The sequence below is a fragment of the Dendrobates tinctorius genome, unplaced genomic scaffold (genome assembly GCF_039654945.1).
Source record: "Dendrobates tinctorius isolate UK_male_01 unplaced genomic scaffold, ASM3965494v1 ptg000117l, whole genome shotgun sequence".
Classification (NCBI taxonomy): domain Eukaryota; kingdom Metazoa; phylum Chordata; class Amphibia; order Anura; family Dendrobatidae; genus Dendrobates; species Dendrobates tinctorius.
In genome coordinates this window covers 13825263-13849120 of record NW_027361785.1, presented here as the reverse complement: position 1 = coordinate 13849120, position 23858 = coordinate 13825263, and the positions used below count along the sequence as shown (strand labels likewise).

The 23858-nt window shown below is 39.1% G+C and overlaps 1 protein-coding gene across 4 annotated transcripts in view; it reads left to right on the top strand.

The window, feature by feature from the left end:
- Positions 1-23158, top strand: part of CAMKK1 (calcium/calmodulin dependent protein kinase kinase 1) — a 433796-nt gene extending 410638 nt beyond the window's left edge. For 2 of the 4 annotated variants that reach the window (XM_073590582.1, XM_073590579.1), the window contains 3 exons: positions 4630-4730; positions 16707-16748; positions 21639-23158. In XM_073590582.1, the coding sequence (XP_073446683.1) occupies positions 4630-4730; positions 16707-16748; positions 21639-21711 (216 nt within the window). In that variant the 3' untranslated portion in view covers positions 21712-23158. Of the gene's footprint in view, positions 1-4629; positions 4735-16706; positions 16749-21638 lie in introns of those variants that run through there. The other 2 variants (XM_073590580.1, XM_073590583.1) reach the window with 2 other exon arrangements.
- The last annotated feature ends 700 nt before the right edge of the window (positions 23159-23858 follow it).

Below are 23858 nucleotides of genomic sequence, written 5' to 3'. Positions count from 1 at the left end.
TCCTCTGGCTGACTGCGCAGGACTCCTCTTCAGCTCCATCCTTCCACCAGGCTCTCACAAACTCAGAATCAATGAATGAATATCACCAGCAGTGATTACATACCCTGAGACTCATTTATAGAGCCCCACACCTGATTCATAATTACGTGCGCATTAAACCTAAAGTGCGATACCACTAACCACCACCGGGGACAGTCAAGTCACTTTGGCAACTTGCCAAAAGGAAAAAAGTTCACTCTGTGCTTTTAAAACTGTCAGATCCACTTCAGATCATGACACAACCCAGGGGCAGACAAGACTGTCAGGTCTCCACCGCAGCTCCAGCCGAAAACCTCCAATGGAGGATAGGAGCAATGAGAAAATGGAAAACGGTCTTAGGAGCGCAGGAAAGAGACTCAGACAAGAAATGGGTTTAAACCACAATGTGTTTCGACGGAGGATCCGTCTTCATCAGGTGGAAGTTTCCTCCGTCGAAACGCGTTGTGGTTTCAACTCATCTCTTGTCTGAGTCTCTTTCCTGTGCTCCTAAGACCGTTTTCCATTTTCTTTATGAGAAAGTATCAGATATCTCTACCCGCAAATTTTGGTGTGGAAAATAGAAAGAAATTTCTTTTAATAAATCGATGGTACATCTTATCTCAATCTGCACATGCGCGGCCCTAGGCGGCCATTTTCCTGAAGTCCACCGCACTGAAAACAGTAGTAAGTTGGGTCCAGCGCAGCCTCGTACCTCACATCACTCCCTCCTTCCAGCCCAAAAAAAAGTGGCCAATTCCATTTCATACACTGCTGAAAATTGCATCAGCCAGAAAGCGGGCTCATGATGTCACCATAATGCCTTTGTAGCTATCACATCACACGGTTTATTGCAGCCAATCAAAGGGAATTATCACAGGGACTATAAAACATGAAGGCAGGAAAAGAAGCGGCCATTTTAAGATTTTACCGGCTAGTTATAAGAGATCAGAGCGCACAACTCATCATTACAGATAGAGGAATAAAGGCTTAACCCTGATTGTGGTATACTAGTGCAGGGATGAGAAAAATGAACAATGGGAGCGGTAGTCTGAGCCTGTGAATAATAATACAAAGTATCAAGTGATAAGGAGGTGCTGTACCTTCATAGTCAGTTTGACTGTGAATTGATTGATCTGTGATATATCTCAGTAGTAGCACCTAAATAGCAACATTTTTTTGCGTGACACTCTGCAAATAAGGAGGGCAGTTTAATAACCCTCTGTCCTAATTTTGTGTCTGTGTTAGGGTGCTTTAACACTGCATTCTGCCACCTGTACGTTAGTCTTGTCGGGGCTTATGTCCAAAACCCAACCAAAATGGGAGTCGGGTATATGCGCTAACGACAGGACCATAGACTATAATAGTGCCAATAGAGCGAACATGTGTTGTCGTGCATCGTTTTTGGGAGTGTAGGCCTACTGGAGGTGGACACTCAGATGTAGTAGACTTCATCTGGGTGTCTGTCTCCAGTAGGTGAGACCTCAGAGTGTTATGCAGGTTTTTTTCTTGGCAATTAGAGGCTGTGCAGTGTTGAGGTTTACACCAAATCAAATTTTGGAGGAAAATTCGGCTAAACTTGCTAATTTGATTTTCAGAAGATTTGCTAATTTCCAGTCTGTACTAATCCAAGGATGAGGATGTTCACTAGTCATACATGGTTAATAGAGTGTTTAGTTTCCATGGGAATATGAAAAATGTTGTCTATTTTATTCCCATCTTAAGAGTAATCTTAAAATGCAGTAGGCAGTCAAGCTTTACAAAAGTGATATATTTTAATCATGTTGAAGAGTTTCCCCACAGGTTATAGCCATCATCGGCATTATTAAGTATGCAAATTTAATTAAGCCAATTCTTTTCTATAGATGGGGTTGATGACCTATATTTAATTAGTGATTTCCTCCATTGCTTTGACACATCATTTTTCTCTGATCAGTTAGATGTGCTCTACTTTAATACAACAAATCTACCAGACATTTTCAGAAATTAGAAAATATTTGAGATTATGTTAAATAAAATACTTTTGTTAATTTTTGAGTTATAGCTATACAGTGACATTCTGGAAGATTTAACCTATGTTGAATAATTACATGAAGATTTATATAGATTGAAGCTCTGGATGATTGCTAGATACATAAATCAGTAACATGTATAAAACCGTAACAGGTGAAGTGATTTACATTGATTATTTTATGATAATGGAAACTGCTAAGTTATGGGATATATTAATAAGCAAGTGAACAGTCAGTTCTTGAAGTTTGTATGTTGGAATCAGGATTAATGGGCAATCATTAGGATCTGAGTAACTTAGACAAAGACCAAATTGTGTTGATTAGATGACTGGATCTGAGCATTTCCAAAAATGGCAGTTCTTGTAAGAGTGTATTCAGAATGCATCCAATAGTACCAATTAAAAATGGTCCAAGAAAAGTACCTTTGGTTAACCAGCCACAAGGTCATGGATTCCCAAGGCTCAGTTATACAGACTGGTACCAATGGCTAAGTCAGATTCCACAGAACAGTTTCTGTTTCACAAATTAAAAGGGTTGCAGGACTCTAATCCAGAAGCCACATTGTTGTCCATGGCACTGACCTGGAGAATCACCTACCGATATCCCCGGAACCTCTTCTGACTAGCAGTCCCAGTACAACGTCATGTGTGCGTTATATTTGGCCTGCTAATCAATAGAGTCTCTTGAGATAGGTAGACGGAGGTTTTCAAACCCCTGGTTGGTGGCCAAGGACCACCATTCTGTTTACTAGACCAGGGTCCTGAGAAACTTTTTGTATATTAATTTCTAATGTTCATGTTAGGACATATTTAGATGTCAATAATCAGATTATTGACCGTTTGAGCCAAATTTCTCACTTTACACAACTAACTCTGATATCTGACTCTGAGATCTAAATAAGATATCTAGATTTAAAACTCAAATACCTAAAGGCCCCGTCACACTAAGCGACTTACCAGCGATCCCGACACCGATATCAAGGTGTCAGGATCGCTAGTAAGTCGCTATGTGATCGCTGGTGAGCTGTCACACAGACAGCTTCACCAGCGATCAGCACAGCGATGCCGAGCGCCCGGCATCGCTGGCCATCGCTGTAAAAAATAGAATCAAAATAAAAAATATAGTTATTCTCACCTTCCGACTTCCCGTTCAGCCATCCTGCCTCTCTCCATGCTCCGGTCCCAGTGATCCTTTGCACGAATGACCGCGAGATGTCACGGTCTCGAGGGATAACAAAGTCTCGCGGTCATTCGTGCAAAGGATCACTGGGACCGGAGCGTGGAGAGAGGCAGGATGGCTGAACAGGACGTCGGAAGGTGAGAATAACTATATTTTTTATTTTTTTTATTATTTTTTACACCTGATCGCTGGTCTCCCGCCTGTCACACACAGCGATGCGTGCTGGCCAGCGGGAGACCAGCGACCAAAGAAATGTCCAGAGGTTTCTTCCAGTGATCAGTGATACCGGCAGGGGGGCCGCTCGCTGATCGCTGTCACACACAGCGATCTCGCTGGAGAGATCGCTGTTACGTCACAAAAGTTGTGACTCAGCAGCGATCTCGCTACCGAGATCGCTTAGTGAGACGGGGCCTTTACTCTTACTTTCTCCTCTTGTCAGATCCAGAAGCATTGTAAATCTTATCTAGCTAAAATAGCAGCCATTCTAAAAGAAACCAAATGGACCCCATTATAGTTGGGCATAAGGACTGTGAAGCATCGGAAGCACAGTAATATCAATGTATTGGTTCAAGGATTTTTTCCAAAGCTAAATATTAAGGCACAATTATCCCTCTGCAAGGACCATCTCAGATTGTGCACAATTTGTAGTGTACCACTGGCATAATACTCTAAAATACAGAAGTATTGCATTATGTTAGCAGTCAAAATTTAATATATTCAAATCTCTTCGTGCTAAAAAAAAAATAATAGTGAATTGTTGGAAAAAAATTAAAAGTAAAAAAAACACCACGTTTTCATTATTCTAGCAAATATGTAGAAAACATACATAACTGATAGTGCTGCAACTACAATAATACAAATTATAAAACCAACACAATGATTATTCTGCACAGTAAATACAAAACAAATATATGTCAAAATAAATTTTAAGGAATAAATTCCATATATCAAAATGGAATTAATGAAAACTATATCTCTTCACGCAATGATAAATCCCCGTTAAATGTATGTCAACATAAACGGAAAAAAGAAATGAAACGACACTCGACTTAAAAAATGATTATCTCAATAAGTAAATGCTTTAAAAACAGATCCCAAATAAAGGCAGAAATGCGTTTATTTTTCCACATACTGTCCCATAGCAAGTCAGAGCAATTTCTTTAGGCAAACAGCAATAATTAAACTTTGTCACCAAAATTTCAGGTTGTCATATTTCTCCAATTATGTTTTTATTCTACAATCTGGTCATTTATGACAAAACTCATTAAGCGGTGTTATTGGCATGTAACATATTTGGCATTTTTGCTTTACACATTTTTACCATTGTGTTTATAGAGTTGTATGATAGTGTCTGTTTTATTTGTGTCTCATTCCTTAACGTATATATTTGTTGGTTGACATAGCACTTTTTTTGTTAATTAAGATTTTAGTGAAAGCAATGTTGCGGAAGCGCTCATTTGGAAACCCATTTGAATGCGCCAGGAGAGAAGAAAGGTCCATGTCTGCTCCAGGAAACCTTTTAATGTAAGTGAACGATGGGGTGCCAATGTACTATAGATGTGACAGTTATCATATTTAATTGTTAACACCAGTCGGGAAGGTAAATATGATTATGTTTAATTAGCCATTAAAATATGAATTATTACTCATTATTGTTTTGAGTAATTGGTTTTTATTCTTGCCGATTGGCAAGTGTAGCTATTACAGTAGCATGAGTCTCTGCAATTGTACTAGAGAATTATTTTCTTACCTAATTCTACTCCCACAATCCATCATGACGGTCAGTTTTTGCTGGTCAACTAATATTAAACTGGTTGTTTTGCCATTAAAAGATTCTTTTTAATTGCTCATAAGTTATAAAACAAAAGTCATCATTCTCGCCTTTCTGATTCCCGTACTCTGAGTCTTATACCTCCCTGTTTCCCACTGCTCTCTGTACATCCAGCTCCAGCAATGACACAATGGAAAACTCATCACTTCAACAGGAAATACATAGACTGGTTGGGGACTGGAAAGTATCGGAATCGGATCGGCAGGGAATCGGAAAAATGATTATGATTACTTTTGTTAGTTTTTAACACTTTAAATGGTTTTCAAACAAGACAACCCCTTTTTTAAAAGCTGTAATTTACACACTTTTCCACGCAAAGCCTTTGAGTTTCCACATGTAGAGTCACCCTTGTATGTTGCAAATCGCCAGTTCTACGTTTTGCTGCAGTATCAGAAAAGAATATATATATCAATGCAAATTTTATATTTAGGTAACTTTAAGGTTATGTGCACCCAGATTCTTTTAAATGCCAGCAAATTCACTTCAAGAAAGCTCTGGCGGTCATTTTCCTTAAGTAGCTTCACTGGCGGTTTTGCCATCTTTCTTGCGAGGGCTCTTTCGCTGGCGTTTTTTACTTTAAACTTTTAAGATCTAGAATGCTCTATACTGTGACACCACCAGAAGAATGATCATGTCACTTCTTTTAACCAATTCAAGGAGTAATCTGCCTGAAAAGATGCAGTGTGCACATAACCTAATGGTAGCAGATTCCATCTGGGGCTATGTGCACATGGAGTCTTTTTGTTGAGTTGTAAGACAGAAACTCCAAGTATTTGAGTAAGGTAGATTTGAGATTTTGAGGAGGGTTTGGAGAGTTTCTGCTTCAAAACCTCTTTAAAAAACGTACCCTAAGAAGAGTCAAGTAGTTTTTGAGCAGGTTTTCAGATGTGTTTTTTTCTGCATTCCTGTTCTAAAAACTCCATCTACACTGGGTGCAGAATTATTAGGCAAATGAGTATTTTGATCACATCATCCTTTTTATACATGTTGTCCTACTCCAAGCTGTATAGGCTTGAAAGCCAACTGCCAATTATGTAAATCAGGTGATTTGCATCTCTGTAATGAGGAGGGGTGTGGTCTAATGACATCAGCACCCTATATAAGGTGTGCTTAATTATTAGGCAACTTCCTTTCCTTTGGCAAAATGGGTCCGAAGAAAGATTTGACCGACTCTGAAAAGTCAAAAATTGTGAGATGTCTTGCCAAACATTTGAAGCGTGATCACCAAACAATCAAGCGTTTCATGGCAAATATCCAACAGGGTCGCAAGAAGCATGTTGATAAAAAAGGCGCAAAATAACTGCCCATGAATTGAGGAAAATCAAGCGTGAAGCTGCCAAGATGCCATTTGCCACCAGTTTTGCCATATTTCAGAGCTGCAATGTTACTGGAGTATCAAAAAGCTCAAGGTGTGCCACACTCAGGGACATGGCCAGGCTAAGGTAGGCTGAAAAACGACCACCTTCCAACAAGAAACATAAGATAAAACGTCAAGACTGGGCCAAGAAATATCTTAAGACTGATTTTTCTAAGGTTTTATGGACTGATGAAATGAGAGCGACTCTTGATTGGCCAGATGGATGGGCCCAAGGCTGGATCAGTAAAGGGCAGAGATCTCCACTCCAACTCAGACGCCAGCAAGGTGGAGGTGGGGTACTGGTATGGGCTGGTATCATCAAAGATAAACTTGTGGGACCTTTTCGGGTTGAGGATGGAGTGAAGCTCAACTCCCAGACCTACTGGCAGTTTCTGGAAGACACCTTCTTCAAGCAGTGGTACAGGAAGAAGTTGGTATCGTTCAAGAAAAACATGATTTTCATGCAGGACCATGCTCCATCACATGCATCCAAATACTCCACAGCGTGGCTGGCCAGTAAAGGTCTAAAAGAAGAAAAAATAATGACATGGCCCCCTTGTTCAACTGATCTGAACCCCATAGAGAACCTGTGGTCCCTCATAAAATGTGAGATCTATAGGGAGTGAAAACATTACACCTCTCCGAACAGTGTCAGGGAGGCTGTGGTGGCTGCGGCACGCAATGTTGATCGTAAACAGATCAAGCAACTGACAGAATCTATGGATGGAAGGCTTTTGAGTGTCATCGTAAAGAAAGGTGGCTATATTGGTCACTGTTTTTTTTTTTGTTTTTTTTTGAATCTCAGAGATGTTTATTTATAAATTTAGTGTTGCTCTATTGGTTTAGCTGGTGAAAATAAACAAGTGAGATGGGTATATATTGGGTTTTTATTAAGTTGCCTAATAATTCTGCACTGTAATAGTTACCTGCACAAACAGATATCCTCCTAAGATAGCCAAATCTAAAAAATACCCACTCCAACTTCCAAAAATATTAAGCTTTGATATCTATGAGTCTTTTGGGTTGATTGAGAACATAGTTGTTATTCAATAATAAAAAGAATCCTCTCAAATACAACTTGCCTAATTATTCTGCACATTGTGTGTGTGTGTGTGTGTATATATATATATATATATATATTTTATTTTTTTTTCTTTTAAGTTAAAACACATTCTTCTCAAATTATTTAAAAAGATTTCATGAAAGTACCTGCTTTACAATATTTGACTTTCGGTTGTACGGAAATGAGAATGTGTAATATTGTTCAATATTTTCAGTTTTTGCCATCAGTAATTTATCATTAAATTAATTTTATCTTATGAAAAAATGAATTAAACAAATTGCAAAGCTTCTGTATTTTGCAATGTTACAGTAATCATGGACAGCACACAGATGGTAACATGTCCTGTAAGGGATTTTTTACAGACCCATAGACATGCATTGGCGAGCTTGACTCAGATAAAAAAAATGGACATCTCCATTTTTTTTTTTTTTTGAAGACCACTCAGTCTGTGAATAAAATACAAACATGTGAACAGCCACATAGACTTTAATGGGTACATGATCTAGCCATGAAAAACACAGAATATGTGCATAATTCATGGACATCTGATTAATGTCTTACAAAGTATAACTATTATTTATATGTATGTGGAGATGTAGCTTGTACATTCTTGCCTGGGTTTTTAAAGTATACTGTCAACTAAAAAATAATTGTCATGTTACTCCAGAATCCAAAAGTGTTATAAATGTGTGAGGCGTGAAACGTGTATTTTGCCAAAGACTAGCCATTTTCATTTTTCATCTCCTCTGGCTCACCTTCCTCTGTCTTCCTTCCCAATTATGCCAGATAGTCCTCATACACACTGTCAGTATTTGCTGAGTATTTTACCTCAGTACTGGTAAGCCAAAACCAGGAGAGGAACAATCAGAGGAAAAGTATAATAGAAACACGTCACCACTTCTGGATTTATCACCCACTCCTGGTTTTGGCTTACAGATACTGATATAAAATACTGACCAAATACTGAGTGTGTGAACATGGCCTTAGTCAGTGTAAGGCTGGGGTCACACTGCCTTACACTCTGCCACACACTCCAGTCCCAAGTGTCGGCAGCAGCGCCGGGTATTGATGCGAGAGACTCGCGCAAGTTTCTCGCATCACACTCGCAAGTGTGACCCTGTCCTAAGGGAGGTAGTCAAAAGAGAGCCTACATTGTGCGGAAATGTCCTCACAAATGGCTATTTGATTTTGTAATAAAAGGAAAGAAACATTTTTCGGGTGGATTCACATGTGATGAAAAAATACTCCAGAGAATTAGGTAATTCTGCATCTAAAAACTCAAGTGCAATTACTGGACTTGGATTTCTGTTGTGGTTTTTAGTTTATGAATAAATTACAATACACTTGAAAGCTCAGCAGAAAGGATTTCTACTGAAAAAAAATCTGTGTGGAAATCCAAACAATGGTCATGTGGCAGATTTACTTTCCACCTATATAAGAATACATGTTGTCATTTGTTGCAGTGGATTTTTTTGCTGCAGAAATACGCCACTTGGAATAAATTCATCTCCAGATAAACAGCAGCTTGTCCATCAATTATTCTCCTTTTTCATGAAACATGATATTTTGAATAAGTTGAACTTATTAAAGGAATATTTGGAGACCAGCCACATTAAGCTTAGCCATGTTAACATCTACCTTCAGTTCCCATCTGTTATCACAGTAGGAATGTCACACCACCCCGACCCAAATGTCTCACAATCTGCTGCTTCCAGCAGCCGCCAGCCAGTATTTACTTGATCCTTTGGTTTCTGAAGGTGAAGTAATTTAATTCTCTTATTTTTTTTTTTCGTTGACGATCACTGAAACCTTGCCTTACTTGATAAAAACCCTGTGCAGCTTCCATTTTCATCTCATTCTTTTTCTGTATTAGTCTGTTTTGCGTGTGCCTTCCACCTGCAGTAATTAGTCCACAGTTATACACTGTAGTCAGGGACTCGGCAGAATATATTAATTTCCCAACACCAGCGGCGTAGGCGGTTTGCTCATTAAATGTCAATTCATTTTTCATTAGAATTTAGGAGTCAAGACAGGGCTCACAGCTGTGCGGAGTCAATAATTCTGTCCAGTGTATAAATCCAGAGCATCTACCAACTCAAATTAATTTTCTGTAAACATAGTCAGGGGTGTACCTATTTCCAAACACTCGCCTATTAATGGAATATAATATACCCTTGAGAAATAGAAGTGCATTTGCATAAATATTGCAGCATCTTTGCCAGATCTGCAGTCAGCATCAAAAGTTTCATAAATTCGCATTCAAGAAATCCAAAACAAACTTACATCCAGTATGGAACCTGATTGCGTTTGCCTGCTGCTGCCACTAGGTGCGCTAACAGCACATGCAGTCAGCTTCCACCAGTGATGGCTGAAGAAAGCCAGCGTTTGATTTCGAAGAATTATCCAATCACTGACAACTCCTGTATTGTGAGGCACTTGATTTTGCCAAAAATGTTGTAACCAGCTATATGAATGGGCTCACAATCTACAGTACAATTCCTAGTAAAGGTGAGACGATGGGGTTGAGGTCAGAATCCAATGCTAATATGTCTTAACCCATTTCAGTCCACTTTTAGCATTAGGCATAGTAATTAATCTTAGGCTTCTCTCCAAATTTATGAATTCGTGTTACTTTCTTTCTACTGATAGTTTGAAATTGACAGCGATAACACCAGAGGACAACAAATTCTTATATTCTCTGGTCCCATCATGGAAGCCTGGGTGGTGCTGGGTAATATAGAAAACCTTTGTAGGAGGGTGATACTGCATTGGTGGTGGTCTACAGGGGTAAATCCTGCTGATAGGTTCCCTTTAAAGAATGATCATGTCTGCATTCAAGGTATTTGGGCATATAAATTAATAATGTCACAGGAAAAAACTGTCAGTAATTTTTGTGATATGGGAAGTGTTGCCAAGCTCATAATAAATATCTTTGATGCTAGTTACTGTTCTAAAATAAGAACAAGCTATGATGTTGCTCTAAGCCATCATATACTGTATGTGCTTTACTTTTGTAAGGCGACTGTGTGTTTTTAGACATTAATATATATATGGCAGCAGCAAACTCATGTTCCACACTTTGCCCATTCAAGATTTAAAAAGATAGCTTTCAAAAAGGAATGAAGAGAGCAACCAGCAGCACTCATATCAATAGACGCAAAGTCAAAAGATCCAAAAAACCCACTTGAAGATAAACCAGTAAGTAGTGAAAGACAGTGTCCAAGTCTCTGGTTAGAAGTAAAACCAAGTTTATTCTACCATACAAAAGGTAACCACATTTCTACCTATCAAAAACGTCATTATCGAGTATTGGATACAGACCTTTTTGATAGGTGGAAACGTGGTTACCTTTTATATGGCAGAATATATTTTGTTTTACTTTTTCACCTGAGATTTAGATGCTATCTTTCACAACTTAGCTATAAAGGGAATCTGTCATGTTCTTCATGCCCTCCAACCCAGCAGCATTCCGCTATGCATGATTATCTCCCTGCCTAACCAGCCCTGTTTAACGTTATTCAGTTAAATAAATGCTTTAAAAAAGCACCTATAATATCCCTGTTTCCTATGCTAATGAGGGCTTTGACTAGTCGATGGGGCGTTAATTGCCCCAGGCTAGTCAGCCCTCTTTCCATGTTATCATGCCCCTTTAGACCTGATAACATAATTTGCAGGAGACGGCCTCGTCACCAGCTCAAGCAAATCTAGCGCATGCGCTCCCCTCGTTTCGGCAGCATCAATGCTTCTCTGAAGCCGAGTGTATACGTCTCCTGTCTTCAGCGACGCACTGTGCATGAGCCATCTTCTTAACTTCATGGTTTGATACTGTGGAAACCTTTTGAAGGTTTCCACAGTTGTCGAGCGTCTGATTTGTTGGGATAGAACATTCCAGAGAAGGGGGGATGCACAGAAGAAATCTTGTACGCGATTGTGGGAGAAAGAGAGTATAGAAGGTGATTTTTGAGGAGGTTGCGTGCAGGTAAGTAATGGGAAACTAGGTCAAAGATGTATGGAGGCGAAAGGTTGGCTTTGTATGTCATGGTTAGGGATTTTAACTGGAGTCTCTAGGCAGTGAGGAGCCTGTGAAGAGACTGACAGAGAAGAGAGGCCAGGGAATAGTGGGGAGAGGAGTGGATTAGCCAGGCAGTAGAGTTTAGGATAGATTGGAGGAGTGCGACAGTGTTAGAGGGAAGGTCACAGAGCAGGAGGTTGCAGCAGGGGAGGCACGGGATGATGAGGGCTTGAACTAGTGTTTTTGCAGACTGTTGGTTAAGGAATGTGCAGATCCGGGAAATATTTATGAGTTGTAATCGTCAGGAAGTGGAAAAGGCTTTGATATGTGGTTTGAAGGAGAGATCAGATTCAAGGGTTACCCCGAGGCACTGAGGTTACAGGATTGGGGAGAGTGAGCAGCCATTGACTTTGATGGATAGGTCTGTTGATGTGGTTCATTGAGCTAGCAGAAAGATGATGAATTCTGTTTTATCCATGTTAAGTTTTAGAAATCTAGCAGAGAAGAAAGGTAAAATAACTGCTAGATATTGTGGGATTCTAGTTAGTAAGGAGGTGATATTGGTTCCAAAGAGGCAGATCTGTGTGTCATCAGCTTAGAGGTTATACTGAAAGTCGTGAGACTCTATGAGCTGTCTCAAGCCAAAGTTGTTCTGAGTAGTTATGAGGAGGGGCTATGATTACTGTATGCCAAACCTTTGTCTGATGTTACCAATTTTCTGCTTGAAGAATGAGGCAAAGTCTTCAGCTGAGAGGAGAGGTTCAGCTGAGAGGAGAGGGAGGAGATGCAGCAGAACAGAGGAGAGAACTGAAAGTGTTGAACAGCTGTTTAGGGTTCTGAGACAGGGAGGATATGAGAGATGTGAAGTAGGTTTGTTTTGCTTCAGTGTGTGGACTTAAAAATAGTGAGGGACTGTTTGAATGTGATGAAGTGTTGGTTTGAATGGGATCTTTTCCATCTCCGCTCAGCAACCATGACAGCCCGCCTCAGTTCTTTAGTTAGCCTTGGGTGCTAGGGTTGCCTGTTGATTGTGTGAGCTTTGGTATGTGTGAGGGGGCGACCGATTCGAGAGCTGCAGCTGTTGTCGTGTTTTATAAAGCAGCAGCAACCTCTGCATTGTGTAAGGAGCTTATGTCTCCAAGAGCGAGAAGGGATTCAGAGAGTGAGTGTAAATCAAGATGTTTGCGATTTCTCCGAAGTTGTGCTGGTTTGTGGAATGGCGATTGTGCACCTGGACAGGAGAGGGGAAAGAATGTAAAAAAGTTGTGGTCAGAAAGAGTGAGAGGTGAGTTAGAGAGGTTAGATAGGGAACAGAGGTGGGGGAAGATGTGGGAAGATGATGTCCAGTGTGTGGCCCTCTTTGACAGTGGCTGCGGAAGATCATTGAGCGAGGCTGAAGGAGGAAGTGAGAGTTAGACGCTTAGAGACATCTGATTGAGAAGTGTCAATGGGAATGTTGAAGTCACCCATGATGGTAGTGGGGATGTCAGCGGAAAGGAAATGTAAAAAGTAGCCAGGTGGTAAAGTAGTAGATGTAGGTGGTGGCTGGCTCTGGGGGGGCAGTAAATGACAGCCGTTGGAGGGGGAGTAGATGTGCACAGAGTGCACCTCAAAAGGAGGGAGAGTAATGGTGGGTGACAGTGAAATGTGGGTAAAGGAGCAGTTATCTGACAGGAGAAAACCAACTCCTCCACTGTGCTTGCTGCTTTGGCAGGTGGTGGTTGTGAGAATGGTGTCATCCACCATAAGAAAGTGCAGTTGGAGAAGTTGTGTCAGAGGGGTTAGCCAGAGTGAAGCCGAGGAAGGAAAAGTTTGTTCATAATGAAAAATTCATGGATGTATGAAAGTTTGTTGCAGACAGAGCAAGCATTCCATAGAGCTCCTGTTATAGTGACTGGGGAAGTGGGAGCTGGGAAAATAGGTATGTTTAGAAAGGTAGCGGAATTGTATGACAGATTGTTGATGAGAGGTTGAAGTGACTGTGGGGATGTGGTGAGAAGGACCAGGATTTGGAGAGATATCACCGACAGTGAGGAGAAGCAGAGAAAGTGTTATGTGGGAGCATGAGGGCAGTCTGTGTTTGGAGACAGAGGATTTTATGTTGAGGAACAGTTCTGAGGAGGATCTGAGATGGTTGGGAAGGATGGAGGGAGAGATGACCAGTTGATTACTAGGTGTAGGGATTAGGGTGGTTAGTAGATGAGAGTGAAAACAAAGAGAAACATTGTTTACTGTGACTATGTACTCAGTTACCTTCAGTTCCCTTCAGGTCTAATTCATTGAAGTACACTTAAGTGCTGCACTTAGGTGATGCACAGCAGATTGTGTCATGCAGACGTACTGCTCCCAATATATTTGCTAGCAATTACATTCAGGTGTGAAGCAGAGGGGAGAGGCCTGTGCTCATCTTTTGCAGAGTAAACAAGCAGGTCATAAAGAAAAGTAGTGAGGGAGGTAGTGCTGTGGTAAGTGGTTAAAACATAACAAGTAAATACATGCAGGAGATGTAAGAACGATCACAGATTGGGAAAAGCTAGGTGACGTACCTGCAGGAAGAATAGATAAATAGACATGCTGATTAGAGTGCAATAGTGGCAAATAACCAAGTTCAGTCTGTATACATCATATTAAATTTTAGTCTAAGTTATTTCAGTACATTTAAGTGCTGCACTTAGGTGATGCCCAACAGACTACCTTTCCAATTTTTTTTAACTCCATTATTTAAGCAAGTGTCAGGTCCTCTTTAAGAAGAGAAATATTTCTTACTTGTTTAGTGAGTTGTGCTCATAATTAAATGTACTGTGTTCAGCAGGCTGACAAATGGGGTGTACATTGTGCAATTTTCACTAGCTACTAGATTCATGCAAACGTTGACCATATTGATGTATCTCTTATAGCCACAGTTAAAAAGACGCATTACTTTTCTGTCATGACAATATATTTTCTTACACTGCCATATACTAAATCCACTCCAGTAGGTTACTTTCTTAGATGACATGTACAAATCTGCTGAATGATGTGATGAATGTTCTACATGCTTTCAATCAGAGTACCATTGTATAGTGTTCATCTGTTGGATTTTCTAGACTCTTCATCTCCTTAAAGTGCAAATTGCCTCTTCAGAGAGGAAGAGGACTTGAACTCTATAGCGCCACCTGTTGGAAGCAGCAATTCTACAAGTCACCATTGACCCTTTAACGAGTCTTGCAATATGACTTGGGATAAAAGTTGCAGACAGGGTGTTTCAGACTTTTGGCCCTCATCAGTGCAGAGTATGAGAACTGATTTGGCTAGGTGAGAGGCTCTCGACTGAGGTCTAATGGGTAACGTTTCTTCTTGTGGAGAGTGACATACCGACTATGGCATGAAAAGGTAAAGAGGCTTATTTGCTGTGCAATGCTCCTTTGGGAAATTTAATAGGCAAGTTAAATTTCCTAGAGGAGCATTGCTTGGCGATTAAGCCTCCTTACCTTGGCATGCTAGAGCCAGTATGTCACTCTCCACAAGGAGAAATTTTACCCCTTACATCTCTTTAAAGTAATATTAACAGCATAGCTATGTTTTATAGCACAGAATAGCATGGACGCAAGAAGGTAGAATATTTGCACCTGGTAATTGCAGAGCACTCTATGTGCACTTTCTATTACTACATAAATAGAACTTTATAAATGTTCATTATATTTCTCCTCTTCTTGCCCAGTTGTTGGTAGATAGCTTATTGTACTATAATTTATAGATGCATCACAAATTTTTCAAATGACGTCTGATGTTCCTCATGTACTGTATAATAATCAATGGGGTGCTTTGTAATAGTTGTTTCCATGGCAACAAAGCTGGATTGCGATCTTAGTATCTATAGTGCTCAGAAGTGTAGAAAATACGGTATGCCTCTTAAAACTTGCACAATGTTGTAATGCTTTGACATTTGTAACATAATTTCTGTAAAATATATATAACATATACAAACACACATATATATACATATATACTGTATATGGAGTACTATTCAAAAGTTTTAGGCTGGTGTGGAAAAATGCTACAATATTAGGATGCTTTAAAAAATAGAAGTGTTAATAGCTTACTTTTATCAATTAACCAAATGCAAAGTGAATGAACAAAAGACAGCATGTACCGCCATTTTCCTGCACCCCAGTTTCTATGTTTTTGCTCACTGCTGAGTCATTTGGCCTTGTTTCCACGTCGAAACAGGAAGTTAATTCCTGGTTTCCACTGATTGCTGTCATTTCTGAGCTAATGGCACTGCTGAACATCTTCCAGATTTTGAAGGAAAGTAACCATGATGTGTCTTTCATCTGCTACATTACATTTCTTTGGCTGACCACTGTGTTTATGGTCCTTAACTTTGCTCATTTATTGGTATCTATTCAAAAGAGCTTGAACAGCAGATCTTGAAACCTTAGTCTGCTCTGATTTTTTTTATCTGGGAGACACCTTGCTCATGCAGTATAACTACCTTGTGTCTTGTTGCTATGTTCATTTTTGCCATGTTGTATGACCTGTGACATGAAACTGCCTTCCACAACCTCAACTAACTTTGTAGCTGAGTTTCTCTCTACCTCACCATGTTACCTCCTGCACAGCTGTTTTTGTTAAAGTCAAGGACTGCTTCATCCTACATATGAAAATAATATTCATTGTTAAGTGTTTGGTATAATTGGTTGCTCATAAACCTGACTATGATTCTACAAAAGCTCTGACTTTGTGTAAGTGTACCTGGAAGAACTGATGCTGTGTTGAAGGCAAAGGGTGATCACACCAAATATTAATTTGATTCAGATTTCTCTTTTGTTCATTCACTTTGAATTTTGGTAATTGATAAAAAAAATAAACTATTAGTACTTAAAGCAATTTTACTTTGCAGCATTTTTTCACACTTGCCTAAAACTTTTGAATAGTAATGTATATATAAATATACATGTGTTACATACACATGCACACACACACGTATCCTGCTTTTAGTTAATTTGTTGAGCTGTTGGCTGTGTTTGGTTTCATTACTCTTCAATGTACTGAATGTAATATTTCAATAAGATGTTCCCCTAATCGGAGTGCAGGTGAATCATATACCTTGGAAGTCCTAAATTTACTTCCAAGTATTTATAGCATATCCCATTCCATAAGCCGCTGTTAAAACGCTTTGCATATTTTATTTTGAAAACAATTTTATTGTTGTTTCTTTTCTTTTTGTGTCGTATTATTGTATTGTCTTGGAACAGGAGCCAGTTTAAGTCATCTTTAAAATTGCATCCCTACTTAAGGTAATTTTATGTGTTATGCCCCCTCTAGTTACACTGACGTGTTGTTTCCTCAGTCCTCACCACTGTGCATAGAGTAAATACCTAACATCCAAATTAACCAATCTTTTACTTGCCCTGTCCTTGCCAAAACGTGCTGATTCTCCCTAAATGTGGCTGTGTTACCAATGCTGACAAGTGTTTGCTTTTGTGTCCTTATTTATTTCATGGGGTGTTATACAGAAAACAGAGAGCAATCTCAGTATGTGTAACCTAATATTAACCAGCATTGTGCAAATTACACAACGGCAGGCTACTACTCCACTGGCTTTGTTACCCGTCGACCTGCTGCTAGCATCTGCATTCTGTCTGTGATTTTGAGCTAATCAGTTCAATTTTCTCCATCCAGTTTGTCACTCAAGCCGACATCTCACGTTTACTTTCTCTCCTTGATAACTAGGGAATGCTGAGCATAGCTTGTATTCTAACACTGTTATCTCTGCCTTATGTCTTGTTTTGCTCAGTTTACATTTTTTTGTCACTGCTATCTGGATTATGTGAAACAACCCAAATGTCCATATTTATGATGAGTCTTTATACAATTATCTTATCTTGCTTGGTCTGAGATGTTCCAGCCTGTGTGCAGTGATAATAAATGCTGTGGTTTTCCTCAAGTAGACACTTAAAATATTGGTAAAGACATAGCAATCTTTATTGACACTGTAGATTTATACATACTTTAGCATTACAAATGAAAAAAAGCAAATAACCAAAAAAAAAAAGCAAAAAAAAGCAAAGTTCCAACGACAACAAGAAACACAATACATTTCAAGATGTAGTCATAAATTGCCCAAAACTCAGCACATATTGACACACTTGGTGGGAAATAGTAAACTGTGGTGTTTTTGAGTGTTTTTACTCTAGAAAAATTAAAAAAATGTTATTCTTTTTTTCCCATTCATTTGAATGGGCACAAAAATGTTGCACTGCGCTTGAAGAATTGACACGTTGCAGATTTGAAAAAAAACACTTTAATCCAAATCTGCAAGGAAAAAATAAGCAGCATGTGCTTGATATTTCAGAAATCTACTGTAAAAGGTGGCATTTTTTCTGCATGGGAAAATGAGTCAAAAACACCACGTGTGAACATATCCTTATTAATAAAGGAAACTTGTCAGATAATTGATGCTCTTCAATCCTAGAGCGGCATGAATCAGAGACGGTCTCCTGCATTACAGATGCGTACGTTTTGATCCGAAACACAAAGTTGTGTGAGAGAAATTGAAGCCAGTGAAAAGGTGACTAGTCCAAGAAACAGGCCCCAGGTCATGCTTTCAGCTATATTTTGACAGTGTTTCAGAATGCAACACATAAATGCATTATGCAGGAGCCAGTCTCTGATTTATGCTTAGTTCAGGCAGTATGAATCTGTTTAGAGGTTCCATTTAATGGATGAGAAATAAACAACAGTTTTGCTGCATAACTCTACAGCCATTAACACTGGAAGAACTTCACTGGTGCACCAATTCTGTCGAGAGGTCACAACGCGTAAACTCATTACTATGGGAATATGTAGCAGCCAGATGTTACTAATCAAGCACACAATAGTAGGTACAATGAGACTACATGTGTGCAGGACCGGTTTTAGACAAAGTGGGGTCCTAGGCAAAAAAAATAAAATAAGGCCCCCAATGCTCACATATTGCACAATGACACTCAAACATTTTGGTTGTATCTACATGCGCTGAGTTCAGGCCGTTTAATGAGTGTGATCGACAATACTGAAGTCGTTGACTCTTGTTTCTCGACCACTTTACACCGGCTAATGAAGAATGATGGGGACAGAACACTAGTAGCTCAATCTATCCCCATACAGTGTCATGTTATAAGCATCAGGGCTGTCGAGTCAGAGTCAGTGTCCATTTTGGTGGAGTTAGTATCAAATGGACAAAGGTGAAAATAACTTGGCACTCAACTTATAGCGTCCAGAATAGAAGTAAATTTTATTTAGGCAGTCTGCAAACGTTTCGGCCTACATGGCCTTCATCAGTCTGCGAAAAGAGATTTAAACATGATAAACAAAAAACATGATTCAAAAAATTTTTTTATACAACAATTATGTCCTCATGTAGACATATAGATAATCACAGTATATGATTGTATATGAACAAAATAAATACACCAATACGGTGGGACAAGAAATGATAATATAATAATATTATTAATATCCAAGGAAAACTAGGTGGGACGAAAACAAAAGTTAAAGGAACAGTAAAAGAAAAACACACCTACCCGACTGCTTTTTAAAAAAAAAAAAATTTAGTGGATGAGTAGAAGAACGAGAATTATGTAGGCTCCTATTGAAATATAACGGGATTTTGCAAGTTAAAAGGGATCCAAAATGAAAAAGGTTAATCCTTTAATGGGGATCAAAGGGGTGCTATGAAAAAATACCTGTTGGACGGAGTATATAAGGTAAGCTGTCCAGCTCCCTATTACAATAAGAATCTCTGCTAACAAACATGCACCAAGAGGTAAGTATAAGGTGGTAAGTATGTCAATGCATGCAGAAGAAGGAGAGCACATTATCTGATATTTATGCTGAGATTGCCTGTATGGCAGACCCTTGTGAGGCTAGAATAAAGTAATATATGTCAGGAGATGATTGTAGAAAAAATGGTTATAAATAACATTAAAGTGGTGTTATGGACATACCTGTTATATGAAATTTTAAGGCACGTTTGTACAGCTTCCTGTTATGGTGGGATTCTTTATACGAGAGTATGCCATGTGTAAGGTATATAACGGTGAATGTTTAAATGGATGCAAAGAGAAAGAATTTTTACCTGTTCATTCAAGGTCTGTGCATCTGTATACCGGGCCTTTGTATGGGTATAAAAAGTACCATCTTGTCAAGACAAGCAGTGGAAACTGCATCCTGCCAGGAGCTTGCATCCACTGACCACTAATGGTAAGCACACATTTAGATTATAAGCCCACATGCTGTTATGTATAAATGATTTTGGGATTTTGACAACATGGTACTTTTTATAGCCATACAAAGGCCTGGTATACAGATGCACAGAGTGCCAAGTTATTTTCACCTTTGTGCTTTGGTTTGGGTAACCTAGTTGTGCACCCTGCAGTAGTGCCATGCTATACTATACACGGTATCAAATGGACAGACTCTGACTCCTTACATACAGTATATAATTAGAGACGGGCGGACTCCTGGGTGTTCGGGTTCGGCCGAACAGTTACAAAAAGTTTGGGTTCGGGTACCAGAACAGCACCTAACCCCATTCACTTGAATGGGTTGGACTGAACATCCAGTGTTTGCCAAGGTGTCATGTGCATGACAGCGCGGAGAACTCAGCTTTTGATCGGCAGTGAAATCATCCCCATCTCATCAGAGAGCCGTGGTTCGCACACTGTCAAAAGACACCGTGAGCACTCAGCTGTGATCGAAGGTACAGTGCTATGCAAATTACCTTTTTTGGTCGCTGCACTATACTGCAGTGCGCAGGCGCTGGAACTCTCGGTACACTGCAGGACTCTGCTCTGCCCTCAACAGGGCAGAGCAGTGCGCCTGCGCAGGAGCCACGACAGGCAGCAAAGAAGAGGACGTCACCGTTAGAAGATGGGAGGCGCCGGACGGGACGGCGACACCCATCGGACCGGACCGGATCCCCGGGTGAGTATAATCTAACTCTTTTTTCTTGTCTTTCAGGTTACATCAGGGGCTTATCTACAGCATTACATAATGCCGTAGATAAGCCCCTGATGTCGATGTCGGCAGCTGAAAAATAGGGTGACAGATTCCCTTTAAGGGGTTAAGTCACAAATTTAGTTTTATATAGAACATTTGCTGGAACATATGGCAATAAAAAGTCCTTGACTGTACTTTGAACTTGATTTCTCACAATATTTCACAATACCAACAGTATACATTATTGAATAGATCTCTGACAGCCACTGTGTCAGAATGTCTGTATAATCCTTTGTGAGCATATTATCATGAACATTTTAGGAGTTGAGAAGGTTAAAAAGCCTACTCAATACTTTTTCTCCCTTACAGCAATGAAGGCATTTTCTTTCTCTTTATCTGGAAGTTGGATCTGTCCCAATTTGTTTTAAATTTAAAAGAAGTTTGTCCCAAATATTCTTTAATTTGAAAGATTCACAAATTGGTGTCTGTTTAGATCCATAATCGTATCAACAGCAGAGAGAGAAGAATAGATGAATAGGAATAAAACCTAACTTTTATTAATTAATATTAAAAGCACTAAGCCTAATAAAGCATATGACAAATACATATAACATTGTACTGAGCAAAATAGTAGCTAGGTATTCCCAAAAAAAAAGAACCCGAAAAAACTTGTGCATTATAATAAATGGTTCTTGCCTCTTGCCTCATCCGGTTGCTGAAGAAAAACCAACCAATAGGGAAAGGAGACAAGGTAGGAGAGTCGATACAATATTCCCTTGTCGTGCCCCATGTGAAGACTTCTGTCCTACCAACGACAGTACTCAGGTGTGGTCTCCTAGAAATACCTCTAGTCCCTTCGGTCTTGTTTTGTCCCCACCAACGAGGACTCTTCAGGGAAGTGAATTAGCGCGGGGGGAGGGTTTAATAAGTGAAGGGACAGGGTCCCATAATGACCCTGAAGACAGGCCTGCAGAGTTCTACACGGTTGGTATGTATACTATTAATCTATTCTCTTTGTTGTTGGTACAATATTGAATAGAGGGCTTACTTACTCCCGTCACAAGCAGGTTATTGCTTGGCTTAGATCCATAATTGTACCTAATACCTAATTTCTCTTCTTTTGCAATAAAAGACGTGCATTCATTTCCAATGGTGTTTTGTAATTCAAGCAACTGATCTATAATATCATCATTTCATTTATTTAGAAAGCAAACAAGTGGCGAGGCCCTGAAAGACACCGAACTGGCAGACGTGGAGGAGGATGATGGAACATCTTGAGGACTTGCATGCCATGATAAACTTTGCCTGCTGCTATATCCCTGGCTTTTTCAATGTTGCACAAACTTGTACTCTCATGACCATCATGAACCAAAGCTTATGGTCAGTAACCAACGCAAACAGCTCTTTGTAAAATGTTTACAATATAGGAATGAGAATAATCAATAGGGACTGTCTACAATGAACTGTACCTGTCGCCTGTACACTGTGGAGCCAGTTTTCATGAGCATGCTAGAAAATAGAGGCATCCTGATGCGTGGGACACTTTGTGCCTCCATAGCATCATCAACACTCAATGAGCCAATATTGGGGGAATGTCCATTGCCTGTAGAAAACCGGTACACTTTTTACTGTATGTGTTAAATGTGTCTGTCTGCATGTATGTGGTTAATACCGTATGTGTGTGTGTATATACCGAAGAAACCAAGAACAACGTGCCTCATCTCCATCTTTGCTTTTGCAGGATACAGTCTGTGTAGCTTGAAAATTGCTTGACCTATGAATGTTTTATTTATGATTCGAAAACCAGAAGCTTTTTTTTCTTTCCCTTTGTTTTAGCCTCACTCCTGGCCTCTCCAATGCTTTAGAATTATATGCATAGATCTGTATTTAATTTCGATATATATTTATATAAAGGGAACTGTACAGGGATTATTGTGAAAAAACCATGATTGCTGCTGAGATCGATGATTTTTTTCTATTATTTTGCCTTGTTAGAACTTACACATTACTTGCCCCAGTGCAGGCAGATACGTTTCGGGTTGTATAGAAATGTTTACATTTGCTACAGGAAGGGCTATTTTGTCTTTGCACCTGCGACACATTCATTCACAGTGCCCCACATTTCATACGTCAGCGAGTTGTCATGATTCCTATCGGTGACCGGTAAAGCATGTTCCAGAGCGCCAAGCTTCAGAACAGATCTGGAATCATTAAAGTTTGCCGTCTGTTGATTGCAACGTATTGTACAGTCGATCTGCTACAGCGACTAATTAGAGCATGTGATAGATATTTAGGAATTTTTATACTTTAAGAACTGTCTAGTCTAATGTCATGCTAAGAATTACTACTGGATGAGCTACTACAAAAAAAACAGTGAAACAGTGGAAAGCCAAAATGTTGTGTAAGTCAAATGTTCTTCTGTAGGTGGACTTCATTTCCAAGGTGTTCGCCTTTTTATAATTTACACATAGATATTATTTACAGTATATCTTGAGATGATAAATTGTTAATATGTTTTTAATATTTTGATATTTGAACTATTGTCATATTTTTAGCTTGTTTTGAAAATTGGAAATATTATTCAGGATTGACATTATGGGTTTTAAAGAAGTCCATGACTACATGACTCTGCAGATGGTTTAGCGGATATATGTGTTATGCAAATTGAACATTGTAATAGGAATTGGTGCTTTTTATGGATCTTAATAAAATACATTTAAAATGATTCAAAGTAATTTTATTACAGGGTTTTAAGAAATGATAATGAAAAAAAAACAAAAACCTGTACATCGTACCTAAAGTAAGTCATTAAAGTGGTTTACTCTTAAGAAGGTTCATCAGACTCATTATGTACAGCAGTAAGATGTTAGATATTTATCTACTCTACCTTTACTGCAAAGGAAATTACATTTCTATGTATCTCTAAGTTGGTCTATGGTGAATCTGTGCTAAATCGGAGCAGGTGATGCGAATAAGTATAAGTGCAGTGTACAGCGTAAAGGAGACCGCCCGGAATACTAATGATTCAGAAGGGTGATTATTCTTAGCAAACTGTCCAAAAACCAGTGTAGTTAAGTTGCAGGCATTTATCACTGCAAATGGAGAAGAAATTGAATAAATGGCAAGTGAGTATTATCCAAAATAAGCCATTTTATTTTTTTTCTCAAAAATGACAATGACAATGGTACTGTATACCTATGGCAACCATTGTTAATAGGATGCTTTTATAGTCTGTTTAAAAATTTCATTGGGGATTCATTTTCAATACTAAGTTATATGGTATTTGTTGTTTATGTCACTTTTATTTTTATTGTTTGTCTTTTTGTCCTATGCCTAAAGCTGTCTGACGTCTAAACAACAGAAAGCATATTGTTGTCTCATTGTCAGAAAGCACATTATTTTTCTATTGCAAGCTATAAAAACTT